We start from the raw sequence: 18,479 nt of genomic DNA on the forward strand, positions 1-18,479 counted from the left end.
CTGGATAATGTCTAATAGCTTCCGTGCAATTGAGTTGAGGTCAAATAATACAGCTGTAGACAAGCTAACTGCTAATTACCAGAAAATATGGCAGTTTTGTTTTTATATGCAGCACCCAGATATCAAAGGCAGAGTAGAAACAACATCAGTAGGCCTATAGTCTGCTAATAGCTACTAAATTGCAATTTTTTCAATCTTATAAAAAAAAAAAATTTGAGACATTTAAGCTTCTCCATTGCTTATTGAACACACACACACAGCTAACTGTGAACCATCAACAAAGGAGAAACTGTGACCAAGGTGGTGAATAGGCCCATCAGTTGATCCATAGTTAATTAATCCCTTAATATCCTTAAGACTGACCCAAGCCTCTGAATCATGGAATAGTTTGGGTAATAATAATTTTTTGTGTTTGTTGTTTTCCGTCACCTCATTTGCCGTCCTGGCTCCGTGTGTTTTCCTTTGGCCCCCCCTCGGATTTACTCATTTTCTCTCCTCTGCCATAGCTTGCATTAGTCAGCCTTGTTCATTCTGCCACTTAGCAGCCTGTGAAGTCAGAGTGCTGCTGCTGCCCATAATGTTGTGTAAGCGGTTTCACAGGTCGACAAAGGGTTTGTCTCACCTTGTGCCTTCATGATAATGCTGTTCTTTAACAAAAACGCACACAGATGATGAATAAAGAAAATATACATTCAAATGTAAGTTCTTTAAACACATCTTTGTCCATTACCAAAACTTCCTCTATCTATTGATTTTAATTTCTTTGGTAAGTTGGTTTGCTCAACAGAAAGAAATGACTTCAGCTCTGCAGGAACATGGTAACAAGTTGCTGCTCCTTGCTGATCCAATAAATATTTGCTAAAAATACAAATGCACTGTACAGTACACACACCAGTGCGCCAGAGAGGTGTGCAAACTAGCTGTTGGATGTGAAATGAAGCATCCTCGGTCTGAATACCACACCAAATATAATCTAATGTAAACTACACAGCCCTCTAGAAAATGTGCACATGTATCACACACACATCCTGGATCAGAACCCTATAAAAGCACAAAGCCAATCTTTGGAGAATTACAAAACAAAAGTGGGGAGGGAAAGCATCAATAAAACAATTTATTCCATCACAAGTTGACTTCAGACACATTTACAGAGATACTTAAATTATTCCAATCTATTCACATGCTGATATAAAGCACAATATTTCAGCCAATATTCTACAAATGGCCCGGGTGCTTTTGTTTGGACCGGTTACACTTGTCCTTGATCATACTATCTCAGCTCAACATTGTTGTGTTTATTTCTGTCACTCTCTCTGGCTCCAAAACTCTTGCTAGTCATCACCATGGAAACAGGGAAAGCCCCACATGTTGCCAAGGGAACCAGAGTGAAAATATGATATATATATATATTTTTTTTTTCCTCACAAAGAATGGGATAGCTCTTCTGCAGTGCTGCTCCCTAAGTGTGAACGTGGGTGTATATGTGTATGTGTTTTCCCTGTGGTCCCATTAAGTTGGGAAAGCTCTGATTTAGCTGAGCCTGCAAATATTTTCATCAAGACTTTGCCCAGTTCACTTGGCCATGTCCTCAGCCACAGCCTTCCCCATTTTATCCTTAAGGTACGCCAGTTTCTGCCAGTCTGTCTTCAGCTCCAGCCACTCATAATACGGCACCTGGAAGAGGTCAAAAAGGATTAGTTCATAAAACATTCCTGCTGATTAGCAAATACGTCTCATTACAAATGCTCTGTGAGTACTTCATAACTGAACGCAATTGTAAAAACAATTTTATCACCCTATTCAAATCTGAGTGGGATATGATGCTATGACAGGCTCGGGAGATTGTCCTAGATGAGAGTGAAAGTGCTTGGATCGGCCTAGATGAGGCAGAGCTGCAGCTGGAGCTCTATTTATACCACTGACTGCAGCGGGACCCACCTGACTCTCAGCTCTACCAAAGCATTAGGTCCATTGTTTGCATGGAATTAGCCTGTCAGAAACAGCAGCTACAGAGGTAGCAGCAGCAGCACAGCTTCTGTAAGCTCACTCTCATTTTAGATTTTTTTTTTGTGATGTGCAAGTAATGAAAAACTGAGGTGGAAACCAAACAGCTCAGTTTAACCTTTATAAAGAACATAATATGATCACTCTTTAAAAAAGTCTTTTACTTTAAAGTATACAAACCTAAAATGACAAACAATGTGACAGAGGTGGATTATGACACCTCCCGCCTCTTCCTACCTCCACTGTGATGAAGCCAGCCAACTGAAGATGTCGCTTCATCATGGCAAACCGACCCAGAAGGTCTTTACTCTTTGAGCCAAAGTTGGGAAATTCCCAAACCACAAAAGCAATCCTATAAATCACACACACACACAGATGCGAATGAGTAATAACATTTTAAAAAAGCAGCAGGAGGAAAATCTTTAACAGCCCCGGCAACTCTGATTCTCTTCTATGACTCACCGGCGTGACCCTACAGGTAAAGCCTGGTCTCCTCCTCCACTGGGTAGATGAGGGGCTTTCAGCTTCGACATATCAAGCGGTTTGTTGTCACAATCCACTACTAGCTCACCATCTGAATGAAGAAGGGCATGTTTTTTGTAGAAAGAACTGTGTGGAATATTGCTTTTACAATAAATGTCCAGTAATGGCAGAAACAGGTCACATGATTATATAGATAGCCTAACAGTATATCTACTGTATGTTCTACCTTGGTGCCCTTACCTATAGTCCATCCAAACACAGTGTCAACCCCAGTGCGAACAGCCTCTGTCCTCTCACCCACCATACTCTGTAATGCCTCTCTTACACTAGTCTGCAGTGGGGAGATGTTGGCTGGAACATGTGGGGCCATCTGGGCGGATGGACTATCTGAATCTGAGGAACCAGGATGCTCTAAGTGGAGGGTAGAGAAAATGTGGAGGAGCTTCAGCCGGTAGCTCTCCGCTCGAACTGCGCTGCCCTCTGTGGATGAAAAAAACAAAACAAAAAAACAAGAATAATGGATTACTAATCAATGCTAATATATTGGAAAATGTTTGATTAATGTGTCTTTCTAACCAGAAATCCTTTAGTACTACACTGCCATCTACTGAGCCAGTGTAGTATTATTACTTTCAATTCCCAGATTCCTTAGAGAGACCATGAATGAGTCATATTTTTTCTATTTTTTCTCCGCAAACAAAATATCACCCACGATGAACCTAATAACCTATAATAAAATGAGAATGTCTGAAGCAGGAAAAGTATTGGTTCATTCAGCAAAACATTTTTTTATTTAAACTATGCTACTGTGAAGCCTATGGTCTCCTATGGTCATGAGTGCCACTGAAAAATCCCAGCTTCTTAATGTGTGAGCATTGTTGTTATTGTTATTTATGGCTTTTATTTAATATGAATCATTCGTCACAATTAATCTGACATCCTGGTTAGTTGTTCTGTTTTGTTGTAATGTTTGTACCATAAGAGCAGGTGCCTGATCAATTTTGCCAACCTCTCCCTGTCAAGGGAAGCAGGTGCTTTACGCTGAGTGTCTCCTTTAGCGCCGACAGTGATGTATGCAGCAATATGTACTCATACTGTGCATGTCTGCACGTTTATAAATTCACTATAAATATGCATATAAAAAAAGGGTAAACACTCACAGCTATGTGTCTTACCTGACAGTTTAGTAATGTGATTCTGCTGTGTGAGGGGGATGAGGTAGTGGGGCCTGGCCTGCTGCAGCACACACATAGACCAAACCACATCTGTCTGCAGGTGGGGCTCCAGGCCAGAGAGGGATATCTCCAGCACGGAGTGGATCTGTGAACAACATTGCATAAATAGAAAATAAATATTAAAAGAAAGGTGGTAGCCACCATGTAAAGTCAACAAGTACTTGTAATGTCATTAGTACCTTGCTAAAGAACTCTTCTCCTTTGCTGGGCTGGAAGTTCAGTCTGGCAAAAGTCATGAGCAGATTACAGACCTGAAGAATGCTGTATTTCTCGTTGTTTTCTAAAAAGTGCTGGTAAAAGATGTGGAGAGAGAAAGGTACACAGTGAGCATGGGAAAAATATTAGTTTACCTACAATTAAACACCAAGCACTAAAATAGAGCTAGGACTGACCACGGCAAAGGCTTCAAAGAGAGGGATGTGGAGCCACTTGAGGAAGCCCAGTGATTTAGCACAGCGTGTGACATCAACAGGGGTGAGCTCAGGGACTCTGGGCAACAACTCTGAGGCCATTCGCTGAAACACCTGAGAATGATGGAAATTCAGCTTCCCTACAGAAGAGCAAAGACAAAGACGATACTGTTGTAGAGCATGTTACTGAGCACAGTGCTGGAATCACTTCTGATTTTGCCTGAAACATGTGAGATTTTTCACCACTAGATTTGAGCAGCCTTTCATTCTGGTTAAACAAATAAGAACTTATAATGGTGTACATGTTAAGATTTACAATTACAAAAATATATGTTTTTATTAGTACTAGGCAAATACTAAACAAACTGCCATAAAAAATTATAGCTTTAAGTCATGACCTCAGAAAAGCTCAGTGTTAAATCTAGCAGCGAGCAGCAGAGAGAGGTGATGGTCCCGTCTGTTGTGACACTGTAACTCTATCTTCATATGTCAAGCTTGAAACTTACTACTCTTTGATTCAGTGCATGCATGACTTAATATTAGAGTCTAACTGATAATATCATTACCATAAGCAAAAGCCATGTCCAGTATGAGCGGAGTGGTGTACTCTAATGACGGCTTCTGGAGAAGATGGTAGGACAGAGCTCTGAGCAGTGGGACACATCTGCGGCTCTGTGCTGCCAAAGACAAACACACTCTGCGAATCTCCTCTGTTGAAAAACCTTCTGCAAGTTCCAGTGCCTGCAAGAGATACAGATAAAATAAAACATAATCATCTGCACAGTGGGCATCTTATTTTAATTTTTCAACTATATATTTTGCATTTTATCAGTATCTTCAGGTTCAATACCTTGTCCTCTAATCTGTCCCTTAACGTAGGTGACAGGCGTGATCCTTTGGTGATCAGTGCAGTGACAGTTTTGGTGTCAGCAATCTCAGTCCAGCGCAGTTCCAGTTGTTTTAAGACGGCGTTCACTATTGCCAGATCCTGCTGTCCCTTCCTGTTTACTCCCCAGTCTGCCAAAAAACCCAGCTGCCTGTAGGTCAGCCTGCGTACTCGCCACAGGACCTCTGTCTGGACAGAACTGAGAACCACATAATTGGAGGGCACATCCATAATCCAGAGAGCCCGCAAAGCAGATACTAGGTTGCCGTTCCACACCGAAGACACCTGGAAGAAAAACACCGATAAATGGGTAAATAAACTTAATGGACAGGCACGAAGATTTGGATAAGATGATAGAGATCTCAACACTAGTTCACCAGAGTGTGTTTGGCTTCCTTACCTGCCGAGATAAGGTAGTCATCATATCCTGTAGCCTTGAATCCCCCATCAGTTCTGTAAAGTTACCCTTCGTCCGTGCCATCAACAGCGCCCACTTCATCAAGGCATTAGCAGCCTGATTGCTACTTCCTCCATGCTCTTCCCAGGACCGCAGTATGTCCTCTGGCACTTCTGCCTTTTCCACTAATTCGTCCAGCTGGGTGAGTGTAGGTAAGGTTGAAAAAGTCTCTTCCCTGTGAAGGGTCTTTCCCTCACACATTAACCTCTCTGTGACCCTCGGCCAACCCTGAGCCTTCAGCACCTCTGCAGGCGCTGCCATGGGTGGAGGCAGGCGGCCGGCGGCGGGGGCCTGAGAGGAGGCCCTGCACATCAGACGGGCATATCTGCCCAAGAGGCGGCTGGCCATTGTGTCTGAGAGGCGGGACAGGTGGAACAGCTGAGAAAAGGTTTCTCACAATTCAGCAGCGGGCATCACCATCCCACATTCAACCTAGGGGAAAAGAAACATGTCAGCAATTTATCATCAACTTTTATTTCAACGCCCAGAGGAAGAATCCAGACTTATGCCTGAGATGAGATCTATGCCCTGGCTGGATTCATTGATAAAGCCTGGACACTGAGACAGAAAACATTATATCCCACATGAAACCATAAATGACTGTGTATTGCTTTGTATAGCTTGGAAGCCTGTCTGTTTTTTAGTTTTTTCTCCTTTCTTTTCTTTTAAGATGACACGCTAGCCATGCTTTTAGTGTCTTATGCCCATATGGGCTGGGCACAAAAATGTTCATGTATTTACTCTATTACTCTATTACTCTCACACAGAGAGACATATTCACCTTCATGTCAACCAAATGCTGTCTGCCTTTTCCCTACTATGACAGACATGGAGTAATGCTACTGGTTGTGTAACCCATAACAGAATGAGTTATCTAAAGGCACGCGATGATAATGTAGCTACGCTGACACCAGCTAACGTATTAGTTACAGTTGGTTAGGCTTCAGTCCCAAGCTAAGGTAGTTACTTTGACTGGAACGACACCTCTCCTGTCGTAAAGGCGCTGCTACAGGAACCGGCAGAGGATGTTTCTTCTGATATGTAACGTTAAATCCTGACCTTGTCGCGGGAGGTAAGAGAGAGGCGCTGTGGAGACGCACGAGCAGCGCGTGCATTCGTCTCCTCTCACAACAATGAACTTTATTTTATAAAAGCTGAATCCAGTCAGTTCGTCATCGAAACAAAGCATTACTTACCTGTACAAAACGATAACTTTGGTGAAAGCTGTTCACATGGACCTGTCTGTCCGGGGTAGTCGCGGGGAGATGACGTCGCCGCCCGGTGTCACGTGATTGGCGGATGCCGCTGTTATTGGTTCGAATCATTTACGACAGATTTCTAATACGAAATCGATTAAATGTTTTTTGTTTTGTTTTGTTTTTCGAGTTTCCAAGTTGAGCGGGTTATGGTGTGCGAATTCAACTTGTATTGTCTCTCTAAGGCAGTTTTTCTAATTTCTACGGAGCCCCCCAGCTGCCACACCGTGAACTGTGGAAAGAATACACCCAGAGAAGGTAATTAATGCAACTGAAAAATACATCGTCTCCTTATAACAGAAAAGCAAGAAAAAAACATTTAAACCAACAACGTCCTCTTATAGCTGTGTAATATGCTATGCTGAGTTAGCTCCCATAGAGTGAAGCTTTGCAAATGGAAGAAACGCCTTCCTGCTCTGGTGTGATCTTTAGTTGTTGTAATAAATCAGTTGTTCTCTAAGTTTGTAATGGTAAATTTAGCTCAAACAAATTTAGTCAAGCCGTAGGCTATTACAGAATAAGAAGGCACACTGTTGGACATGACTGTGTAATTTAAAGGGATAGTTCAACATTTTGGCAAATTGGCCCATTGCCATAATCGCTATAGTCATAGCAGTAGGTTTGTTACCTTTAATTGTAGGTGTAAGCTATTTTCAGTACGGCGGAGCGCAGCAGCTGGCTGCTCAGAGCTACGCTATGGAGGCTAAGGGAATTTCTTGGTTTCCCTCATTAAACTCATCAAATTCAACATCCCAAAACTCCACAGCGCTTTTGTAGACAAGTTGTGACCTGCACAACCACCACGCTATGAGATAATGACAGAACGATACGAAACGGAGCCGTTTTCGAGGTAAATACAGGGTAAATACGGAGACTGCTTGCTGAAAAACTGTCCCTGAACGCAACGCGCATCAGCGGTTTTGTATGTATTTACCTCGAAAACGGCTCCGTTTCGTATCGTTCCGTCATTATCTCATAGCGTGGTGGTTGTGCAGCTCACAACTTGTCTACAAAAGCGCTGTGGGGTTTGGGGATTTTGTATTTGATGAGTTTAATGAGGGAAACCAAGAAATTCCATTAGCCTCCGTAGCTCTGAGCAGCCAGCTGCTGCGCTCCGCCGTACTGAAAATAGCTTACACCTACAATTAAAGGTAATGAACCTACTGCTATGACTATAGGGATTATGGCAATGGGCCAATTTGCCAAAATGTTGAACTATCCCTTTAAGTACGCAATGTTTGAGGTTGAAATAAAATATCCTCAAGGTTCAAAACAACACTTCAGAAGACATTTTACCTCAATAAAATTGGTCTATTTGCAACTGTCAGATTTTAAAAGGGGTATAGAAGATGCTGAGACATCCTGACTAAATATCTTTGGACATGTGGATATGTCTGGACAATCCATCTCACTGATAATGCAGATAGCTTTCTTGGGATTTAAATGGACATGTGATTTAAGCTGCTGAGGGCAGTGAGGATATTTGAGTGTATGTTTTAAGCTATGTGTGTTGGACCTATATCTCCATCTCTCATTCTTAGGCTACCCATCATCCCCTCTCTTCCCTCCCCATTCACCTGTCCCTCCCAATAAAGTGTCATTCAAGTTGATAAGAGTAGGTTGATAACATTTCTTTGATTATACTCTCACTCCAAAGTATACAGCACAGTACAATATTGACTCACTAAAACACAACTTATCTTACTTGGCTGTTATTTACCCAGCATGCAGCATGTTCTGGGCAGAAACAGCAAAGGGACAGGGTGACCTTAGCTCCATTTCAAGTCATTACTCTTCAGAGTCAGCAGAAGAAAAATACTTTATTCATCCCCTGGATGGAAATTACAATTGTTATCATCTTACATAACCTAAAATGATATGCATAAATGCCAAGTAAACATGTATAGCCTAACAAATGGCATTGCGCATTTTGATGGTAGCAGGAATGAAGATGAGCCTGTTACTGCGGCTGCTCCTCTGACCTGTGACAGTCTTGTGTAGAGGGTGTTGGGGGTCACCCAGGATGGCCTTCAGCTTATACCCCATCCTCTACTTAACCACAGCCTCCACCACCTCCACTCCCCCTCCCATCACAGAGCTACATTTCTCGATGAGCCTGTCTAGTCTGTTCCTGTCCCTGACCCTGATGACAATGGCAAACAATGTAACACTTGCAATGATGGACTGACAGAACATGTGCAGCATTACATTACAGATGTCCAGAGACCTGAGTCTTCTCAAAAAGAAGAGCCTCCTTTGTGTCTTTTTGTACACAGCACTTGTGTGTACGGACCAATCCAACCTGTCGTCAAGGTGTACTCCAAGGTACTTGTATGACTGAACCCACTCAAGGTCCACCCCATCCAGTCACGGGCCGCAAGGATCTCTTGGACCTGCCAAAGTCAATAATCATTTATATGGTCTTTGAAGTATTAACCAACAAGTTGTTCTTGTTGCTCAGAATAAACACCAGTTCTCTTTAAGGGATAGTTAAACATTTTGGCAAATTGGTCCATTGCCATAATCCCTAGTTTTAGGAGTACTGTAGGTTTGTTACCTACTAAGATTCACAACACGACACGTGGTAATGGGGTTCTGTCCAAACTGTCTTGTTTGTTGGTTTCATGTGGTACACATCAAGACTTGTCATGATGAAAACATCAGCTGGGAAGCTAGAAAACATGACAAATGAGGTGCACCTGCAGACAGGAATGTATAAATCAAACATTGAGGGTTAGAAGCTGTAGCCAGAGCAGGGTATCCGGGTTGAGACAGAAAGAGTGCTTCGTCACCGGCCTAATCACACAGCCAGACCAGTTTAACCTGCAGGAGGAGGAAACAGCCTCAGTGGGCACACTGACACCATTAACTTGCAGTGGTGGCTGATGCTACCTATTACTGCCGACGAGCTGGGATTGGCAGTAGATGTGACAAGCTGATTAACCTCAGCTGCAGGCTATTCTCTCCCTGACATCTTCTGCCTTTGTATTTGGCTTAATGGTGCTGCAGGGCATCGCTGGCTGTCTGACTGAGTGGCACAGCTGTCAGGCTGGACTGGGCCTGCTGTTTTGAGTTCCTCTGTCTTCTTTCCTAAGGGTGTATTTGTCCATCAGCGCATATGGCAGCAATAAAGATCGCTAATTTTCCTTTCACTAATTAAGTCACTTTGTCTCAGTTAATACTCATTACTATGGGATGACTTGATGGGTCGTGACTTGATGGGTCATAGTAGAGTTTGCAGCACAGATTTTGGTTTAAGTTAATGCAGTGCAATGTCAGGCAGACTGGTTGAAATGACATTGGTCTGTTTTAACCTTCACACCTCTTTCATTCAATTAGTTTACCAAGAAAAGAAACGTGCTATGGTGAGATAAGAGATAGCAGAGAAACACTAGCCTACGCATAGCTTGTGATATGAATGTATGTGTGTTTTGTGTGTGACCTGGCTAGGGGTGACATTGTTACTAATGGTACCATCTTATGCAGATGGATGTGTGTGTGTGTCCACAGGTGTTTGTGCGCATGTGTGGAGTAAAAGGGGAGTTTTGGGTATAAAAGGCTTTTCCACAAAATGTGTCATCTTTTTAACCATTGCATGTGTGTGTGTGTATGTGTGTGTTAGAGAGAGAGAGAGGGAGGAAGAACCAGGGTGTATGTTTGGGACTGAAGTCTAACTGGCAGCCAAAATTTCAGGAGCAAAGAAAAAGCGAGTGGTCTGGACCTCCATTGATTTGGGAGAGCAGTCCCCAGTCAAACCGGCAACCATGAGTAAAACGGTAAGAGACCCTTGTGATGAGATGACCACTACTTGTTTGTCCTTAATTGTAGGAAATGTAGGCACATCTTTGATATATATTTTTTTTAAATGGCAACCATTTCAATTGATTCTACATTCTACTAAATCAGAGAATCTATGCTCATGAGCTTGTTGTATTAGCTATTACGAACCAGATCAATAAGCTGTTTGAATCGATTGATATAGGCTAGTTCTAGTGTCTATCATGAAGACTGTCATATAAAAGATGCTCACATTTGATATTTATCCCATTTCTGACTATTTAGGATTCTTACAATATGTTCGAGATGGATGGAGAGATGGACAAGAAGAAGAAGAAAAAGATTAAGAAAAAGGAGAAACTGGAGGGCATGAAGAAAGAAATGGATATTGTAAGTGAAATTTATCTGGTAAAAATAAAATACCGTGGTGAGTGTTGTGGTGAGATGTGACATTGAGTTATGACCAAGCATCAGTGAATCATGTCTGAATAAATGACCTTCATTCACTCTGTCTCCTCCTGCAGGACGACCATGAGATTACAATTGAAGAGCTGGAAATGAGATATAACACTAGTGTTACCAAGGTAAAACAAAACAAACAAAAAAATCTTCATGTCTCCTAATTCGTTTTTTTATTTTTTATTTTTTTATTAAAGAAACACACTCACTTATTTAATCTGTTTTTCTGCTCTTCATCCACAGGGTTTGACCACCACATTTGCCCAGCAGATCTTGGAGAGAGATGGTCCTAATGAACTGAAGCCTCCTAAAGGAACACCTGAGTATGTAAAGTTTGCCAGGCAGCTGGCCGGCGGGCTGCAGTGTCTGATGTGGGTCGCAGCTGTCATCTGCTTCATTGCCTTTGGAATTGAACTTGGGAGAGGGAACCTCACCAGCTTCGATGATGTGAGTGATATTACATATTGACTGTTTCTGTTTTTGTGCGCTTGGGCATGAAATAGAGATGGAGAGCGTCTACGGATCAAGTGGATAAAAGAAAAACGAAGAGGGTTTGAATCATCCATTTCCAGCTACCTGTTTTTCATGGTAACATTTCTCTCTGACCTCAGCTTTACTTGGCCATCACCCTGATTGCTGTTGTTGTTGTAACTGGGTGCTTTGGTTACTACCAAGAGTTCAAAAGTACCAACATCATTGCCAGCTTCAAGAATCTGGTACCCCAGGTAAGTGCATTTAAAGCTTCTCTATCACTACCTATCTGTCTCGATCTCTCCTTTCTGTTACTCTCACTGTCTCCTTGTGCTGTTTCCTCCTTTCTTACTTCATGTTTGTTTATCTTATTCCCAATTTCCAAATCCAGCAAGCCCTTGTGATCCGTGATGGCAAGAAAAATGAGATCAACGCCAACCTATTGGTGGTGGGAGATTTGGTGGAAATCAAAGGAGGAGACAGAGTGCCTGCAGATATTCGTATCATCACTGGTCAGGGCTGCAAGGTAAAAATACACACATAATGCATGTACATAGACAAAGAATGACATGCCTCTTATTAAGACACAACAACTAATTATTATTTGCAGAGTCGGTCAGAGTTGGCTGAATCAACTTAAAGTTGTGGTCTTTTAATGAGCCTTCAGTCGGCTAGACAGTGTCATTTACTTACAGTGATTAGTTTGGTGTCACTTATATTGCATATTTGGCCAATGTAGGTCAATAATGTTTGTTCAAACCTAGTGAAGTGCTTCGATTTTAATAATGTCTGAAGAACAGATGAGGCCCGATCCCACATTCACATTCTTGCAACCAACTTATATAATGTAGACATGTAATACAACAATACATACTGTGTGTGTGTGACAGGTGGATAACTCGTCCTTGACTGGCGAGTCTGAACCCCAAACCAGGAGTCCAGATTGTACTCATGAGAATCCACTGGAGACCAGAAACATTGCTTTCTTCTCTACCACCTGTCTGGAAGGTTCAGTACATAGATCTAATCTGTTTTGTCATTTGCAGTTGAAGTAGTATGTGTTTAATGGTTTGTATGAATTCTCCTACCTCTAATAACGACAGACAATCTCCTCTCCAGGTGTAGCCACTGGTGTGATCATTAACACGGGCGATCGTACCATCATCGGTCGCATTGCCAGTTTGGCCAGCGGCGTCGGCAACGAGAAGACACCCATCGCCATTGAAATCGAACATTTCGTGGACATCATCGCTGGTCTTGCCATCTTCTTTGGGTTTACTTTCTTTGTGGTTGCTATGTTCATTGGATATGCCTTCCTGGAAGCCATGATCTTCTTCATGGCCATCGTGGTGGCTTATGTGCCAGAAGGGCTGCTTGCCACAGTTACTGTAAGTAACCGCAATAAATGTGGATTTCTGTCAATAAAGCACTGCCCGTCGCTTATAGCCTCTTGGAAAATGAACAAAGTGTCTGTATGAATACAAGATTTGTAATGTCCTATCCTTTGTTAAGTTCACATATACAGTACAGGATAGATACATCTTAACAGCCTGTGTCTTATAGGTGTGTCTATCTCTGACTGCTAAACGACTTGCTAGGAAGAACTGTGTCGTGAAGAACCTGGAGGCTGTGGAGACATTAGGTCAGTATACCTGTGTACCAGATGTATCCTCTTCCAAGTAGTTTTGTTATATTCAGGCAGGATTCTGACCTTTAACCTGTGTGTGTTTAGGCTCCACCTCAGTGATCTGCTCTGATAAGACGGGCACCCTGACCCAGAACAGGATGACTGTTGCTCACCTTTGGTTCGACAACCACATCCATGCAGCTGATACCACTGAGGATCAGTCCGGTAAACACATGGATAAAAGCCTGTTCTGTTAAACACAAGAAATGCTGTTGTTATAAGCCATGTCAAAATTTGGATATGATAGAAGCCACAATGAACTATCCTTAGGGTAAGGATGGATAAGGTTTATTTTACATTTCAGCAGTCTTTCAGTTAACATGTGACTGTGTGGTTTTTCAGGCCAGAGTTTCGACCAGTCATCAGAGACATGGCGCTCACTGGGGAGAGTGGCCTCCCTGTGTAACAGAGCTATATTCAAACCCGATCAAGAAGGAATACCTATTCCTAAGGTACAAATGTATTTCTTCAAGACATCATTTCATTCATTCCAGTTGCCTTAAATTCAGTATTTTTAATACCAATTCTTATTGTTTTAGGGTTGTCCACCCATATCATTGCCAAACAAACATTCACTAGGATGCATAACCAAACTTATTTGATCTTGGACAAGGGCATAAAGCATAGTCTTGGTCTTGTGAATGCGATATCTCTACAGTATAATGCCTTGAGAGGATTACTACTGATTTGGTATAAACCTTGACTTGGGCTCAAGGACAAACTGATTAGATTTTGGTAGTTAAAGCTCATTGTCACTGTGACCTTGGAAACTTCTTAGCCATTACTCAAGATTTTATGGTGAGATTATGCTAAACAGGTAGTGATTTAAACTCTAAATTATTGTAAAAACAGAGCTAAGAATAAATCTCTATTTTACCGTCTCACACAGAGGCTTGTGGTGGGAGATGCATCAGAGACAGCTCTCCTGAAGTTCACTGAACTCACAGTAGGGAACATCATGGAGTACCGTAACCGTTTCAAGAAAGTGGTGGAAGTGCCCTTTAACTCCACCAACAAGTTCCAGGTGAGAACAGAAGGCTTTGCTGTGAGGGGGCAGCAGAAAGGGTTTTCCTCTTTAACACCGTGGCGCTGCTGTAATCATGTGATTCAAGGTGAATGAATCTAAGAGTAGCTACCGATTGTTAACATTCAGTTTTTATTCACCCCTCTCTCTACAGCTTTCTGTTCATGAACTGGAGGATCCACTGGACCTCCGCTACCTGCTGGTGATGAAGGGAGCACCTGAACGTATCTTAGAGCGCTGCTCCACCATTTTGATAAAGGGCCAGGAGCTGCCTCTGGATGAGCAGTGGAAAGAAGCTTTTCAGACCGCTTACATGGACCTGGGAGGACTGGGAGAGAGAGTACTGGGTTAGAAGGTTCTTCTAGTAACACGGATGTGTGAGGCTATACATAGAATAGACATAGTGATATCTAATGTGATGTACATTATGAAGTTGTTACTTTAACCCTTTCCATTTTCTTCCTTTCACAGGTTTCTGTCATATCTATCTTAATGAGAAAGAGTTTCCTCGTGGCTATCGATTCGACTCAGATGAGATGAATTTCACCACGTCCGGACTGTGCTTTGCTGGTCTCATCTCAATGATTGACCCCCCAAGAGCCACTGTGCCAGATGCTGTGATGAAATGTCGTACTGCTGGCATCAGGGTGTGTTGACGTCGCCACACATGCTCATGAACATCTTTGTTGGGATAGTTTTGGACAGTAAAAAAAAGACACATATGTAATTACTTTGTAGAACTGAGTGGTTTAATTTTGTGAGTTGGTTTATTTTGATCCACCTGTCTCATAATTGCTTCTAAAATATCTTGAAACCAAAGGTTGTCATGGTGACAGGAGACCATCCAATCACAGCAAAGGCAATAGCAGCTAATGTTGGTATCATCTCAGAAGGCAGTGAAACAGTGGAAGATATTGCAGAGAGGAAGCGCATACCTGTCGAACAAGTCAACAAGAGGTATTGAATCAGTCCACACTTTAAACAATGCACATCTCCGTGACAACTCAGGAAACTAACTACACCTTTCCAGTAAAATGTTCACTTTCTTAACATAATGAACCACAGGTTTCATCATCATCATCATCTTTGAGATTTATAAGAGGACCACTGGAGTACTGTGTCTGGCTTGTGTATTTGCCTGTTAAATGTGTGTAACATTGTGTCGTCTGTGTGCAGGGATGCCCGTGCTTGTGTGATCAGCGGTGGTCAGCTGAAAGAGATGAGCAGTGAGGAGTTAGACGATGCGCTACGAAGCCATCCTGAGATGGTTTTTGCAAGAACATCACCTCAGCAGAAACTGATTATTGTGGAGAGTTGCCAACGTTTGGTAAATAAACACGGACATAAACATATGCATAATGCACACATCTTTTGTGTTACTACCTTGTGTCTTCCTAAGCAACGAAATTTAATTTGACTACTGTATGTAAAAGAAGATATACATCTACAGAAAATGGAAAAGAAAAGACTGTATTAAGCTGATATGGTATTTTAGCCTCCTGGGATAATCGGACTAAGCAGCAGAGGAAGAGAATGGTTTGCATGTCTTCACATATCCAGTGTGACTAATAGAACTGTGTTTTCAGACTTATCACTTTATCCCCCCCACTCCAGGGCTCTATTGTCGCTGTAACAGGTGATGGTGTAAACGACTCGCCGGCTCTTAAGAAGGCTGATATTGGCATTGCCATGGGGATAGCTGGCTCAGATGCTGCCAAGAACGCTGCAGACATGATCCTGTTGGACGACAACTTTGCTTCTATTGTGACTGGAGTGGAGCAAGGTGATAATGTTGTTAAAAAAAGTATTATGTGAAGTTGTCGATATACCATAAATTAATAACGCCTGTTTTTCTGTTTGTCAGGAGATACAAAAATCTAATCTATTCCTACAATATACATATTATTTACATAGACTGAGCTTTCTCAGAGAAGGTAGAAAAACTTTAGTAACCAAATGTCTGTTTATCTGTAGGCCGTCTCATCTTTGACAACCTGAAGAAGTCTATTGCCTACACACTGACCAAAAACATTCCTGAGCTGACTCCATATTTGATCTACATCACCGTGAGCGTGCCTCTGCCTCTGGGCTGCATCACTATCCTCTTCATCGAACTTGCCACCGACATTGTGAGTCAATAGTAGCAGTTAAGCAAGAGACTGGAAAGAATTTATTTATGGTCATTACAGTTGAAATGTATTATCATAATAGATGATGAATATGTTTAATATGTACATATATCACTGTGATACGTACACTAGTTTTTTGTCTCTAGCCTTGGTCTTCACAGCAGATGCTCGCCTTCCTCACTTCTGCTGCATATGTTTTTTTGTCTATAGTTCCCCTCTGTGTCTTTGGCTTACGAGAAAGCAGAGAGTGACATCATGCACCTGAAGCCTAGAAACCCCCGTCGTGATCGTCTGGTAAACGAAGCCCTGGCTGTGTATTCGTATTTCCAGATAGGTGAGACTGGAGTGTGTGTGTCTGTGCCCATCACAACATACACAATAATGATGACAATAATATGAATGAATATGATCCCTGAGTAGTGCCACACAGCTTTTGAGCTACATCTGTCTACATCTACATCTTTTTGTTTTAGGAGCCATCCAGTCCTTTGCCGGTTTTACAGATTATTTCGCAGCCATGGCCCAGGAGGGCTGGTTTCCACTCTTGTGTGTCGGCCTGCGGTCGCAGTGGGAGGATGTTCACCTGCAAGACTTACAGGACAGCTATGGACAAGAATGGGTTAGTACTGACTTGAAGATCCCACCTTTAAAACATCTTCATACAGACATATTTCTGCCTCCAGTGTTTAACCTATGGAAAGCATTGGGTCAAGGGGTCATTTCGTATTTTTCAGTAAAGAAAACAAATAAGTTCTCTCTAAACCCTCCTCATCTGTTACAGACATTCAGCCAGAGGCTGTACCAGGAGTATACGTGCTACACTGTATTTTTCGTCAGTATAGAGATCTGTCAGATCTCTGATGTGCTGATCAGGAAAACTCGACGTCTGTCTGTGTTCCAACAAGGTTTCTTCAGGTCGGTAAACAGCCACATGAAGAGTAACATGAATCGCCCAGTATAGTGCAGTTTAATTGCTTTAATAGACAAACATTTCTAGGGTTCATTCTTTGTCTGTGCCATCATAACATTCACAACTCTGGGCCTTATTCTGCACACACATATTAATCAGTATCCCCAATTATTCTGAGATGGTTGGATGCATAAATTTGGCACAGTTCACAGATACAAAGCATTGTTGTTGGGAGCCAAAGCAAGACATTTTGCACCATACTTTGTCACTTATGAACACTTGAACTTGTCAAATAAATATCTGTTACAGCTGTACTGTATGTAAATCTAAGTTTTATATTAATTTGCCAATTGAGGCAGTCGGTGTTTTGTGGTTTTGAGATCATTTTACATGGAAGACATTAAGCCTGACCCAGCTGGGTGTTTGGTTACTTAAGTGCTTTTTTGAATGCAGGAACCGTGTCCTGGTTTCTGCCATCGTCTTCCAGCTCTGCCTCGGTAATCTGCTTTGTTACTGCCCTGGGATGCCCAATATCTTCAATTTCATGCCCATCAGGTAAAAGCACAAAAGGCTCCATTCACAAAGTCACCATCTGATATCAAAGGTCAGCCTGTATCATAACAAACAAACTTGGTGTCTTGTCAATTCTGAGGATACAAATTTTAATTAACATAAACCATAACCCCCCTCTACAGTCACTTCTTTTCCAGTATATCAAACAAATTCTAATGTTTTTGCTTCAGGGTCCAGTGGTGGTTTATTCCTGTTCCATATGGTATTTTAATCTTTGTCTATGATGAGATCAGGAAGCTGGGAGTCAGAAGATACCCAGGAAGTAAGTCAACATTCATTATTCTCCACTAACCCACAATTAAACATCCATTCATCAGTCATCATTAACATCTCTACTGTATATCCACTCATTATTCATTAATCTGTGGCCTAATGCTCTCGCAGGTTGGTGGGATCAGGAGTTATACTACTAAGACAAGAGGCGCTTTCATTCACTCATCCATCCATACACATGGAAGCTTCCTCTGTAATCTATGTTTTTATAGCTTATCCTGTCTTTTAATGTTAACATTATATAAATATTCAAGAGTCTGCCTAAATCCTTTTAACAAAGTATAAAGGTAATTATTGCTGGAAGTCATCGTTGAATCATTCACACATATTTGTTGTGTGCCAGCTCTGTAACTGTGGCTGCATTGCATTTGTATTAATAAAGAAATTTAAGACCAATCATGAACCCAAAGTGTGATTATTTGAAGCAACACCCAGATAAAATGTA

The 18,479-nt window shown here is 41.9% G+C and overlaps 2 protein-coding genes across 2 annotated transcripts; one reads left to right on the forward strand and one right to left on the reverse strand.

Annotated features, from left to right (window-relative positions):
• Positions 1-1,099: 1,099 nt before the first annotated feature.
• tbrg4 (transforming growth factor beta regulator 4) lies at positions 1,100-6,742 on the reverse strand. Its single transcript, XM_085802141.1, has 11 exons — positions 6,672-6,742; positions 5,419-5,907; positions 4,983-5,303; positions 4,699-4,873; positions 4,115-4,272; positions 3,902-4,012; positions 3,663-3,807; positions 2,728-2,967; positions 2,467-2,578; positions 2,242-2,356; positions 1,100-1,674 (listed from the first exon to the last, which is right to left on the reverse strand). Exons 2-11 carry the CDS (start codon positions 5,821-5,823, stop codon positions 1,573-1,575), a joined length of 1,884 nt encoding a protein of 627 aa, XP_085658267.1. The 5' UTR covers positions 5,824-5,907; positions 6,672-6,742; the 3' UTR covers positions 1,100-1,572.
• Positions 6,743-10,261: 3,519 nt separating this feature from the next.
• LOC146972201 (potassium-transporting ATPase alpha chain 1) lies at positions 10,262-18,430 on the forward strand. The gene is made up of 24 exons (XM_085802144.1): positions 10,262-10,507; positions 10,794-10,898; positions 11,033-11,092; positions 11,211-11,414; positions 11,579-11,692; positions 11,830-11,964; positions 12,329-12,446; positions 12,558-12,826; positions 13,002-13,080; positions 13,171-13,290; positions 13,468-13,577; positions 14,015-14,149; positions 14,304-14,496; positions 14,621-14,796; positions 14,970-15,106; positions 15,326-15,476; positions 15,764-15,932; positions 16,124-16,278; positions 16,489-16,612; positions 16,752-16,897; positions 17,060-17,193; positions 17,642-17,743; positions 17,932-18,023; positions 18,146-18,430. Exons 1-24 carry the CDS (start codon positions 10,496-10,498, stop codon positions 18,172-18,174), a joined length of 3,069 nt encoding a protein of 1,022 aa, XP_085658270.1. The 5' UTR covers positions 10,262-10,495; the 3' UTR covers positions 18,175-18,430.
• Positions 18,431-18,479: the final 49 nt, after the last annotated feature.

The sequence above is a fragment of the Trachurus japonicus genome, chromosome 16 (genome assembly GCF_045865225.1).
Source record: "Trachurus japonicus isolate A0001 chromosome 16, Traja_1.0".
NCBI lineage: Eukaryota > Metazoa > Chordata > Actinopteri > Carangiformes > Carangidae > Trachurus > Trachurus japonicus.

Coding starts and splice junctions, on each gene's coding strand:
- tbrg4 (XM_085802141.1), bottom strand. CDS start 5,823: ATGGCCAGCCGCCTCTTGGGCAGATATGCCCGTCTGATGTGCAGGGCC. Junction 4,013..4,114: donor TCTTTGAAGCCTTTGCCGTG/GTCAGTCCTAGC, acceptor ATCTTTTACCAG/CACTTTTTAGAAAACAACGA. Junction 2,579..2,727: donor TGTGTTTGGATGGACTATAG/GTAAGGGCACCA, acceptor TTCTTCATTCAG/ATGGTGAGCTAGTAGTGGAT.
- LOC146972201 (XM_085802144.1), top strand. Junction 13,578..14,014: donor AAGGAATACCTATTCCTAAG/GTACAAATGTAT, acceptor CGTCTCACACAG/AGGCTTGTGGTGGGAGATGC. Junction 17,194..17,641: donor TTCCAACAAGGTTTCTTCAG/GTCGGTAAACAG, acceptor TTTTGAATGCAG/GAACCGTGTCCTGGTTTCTG.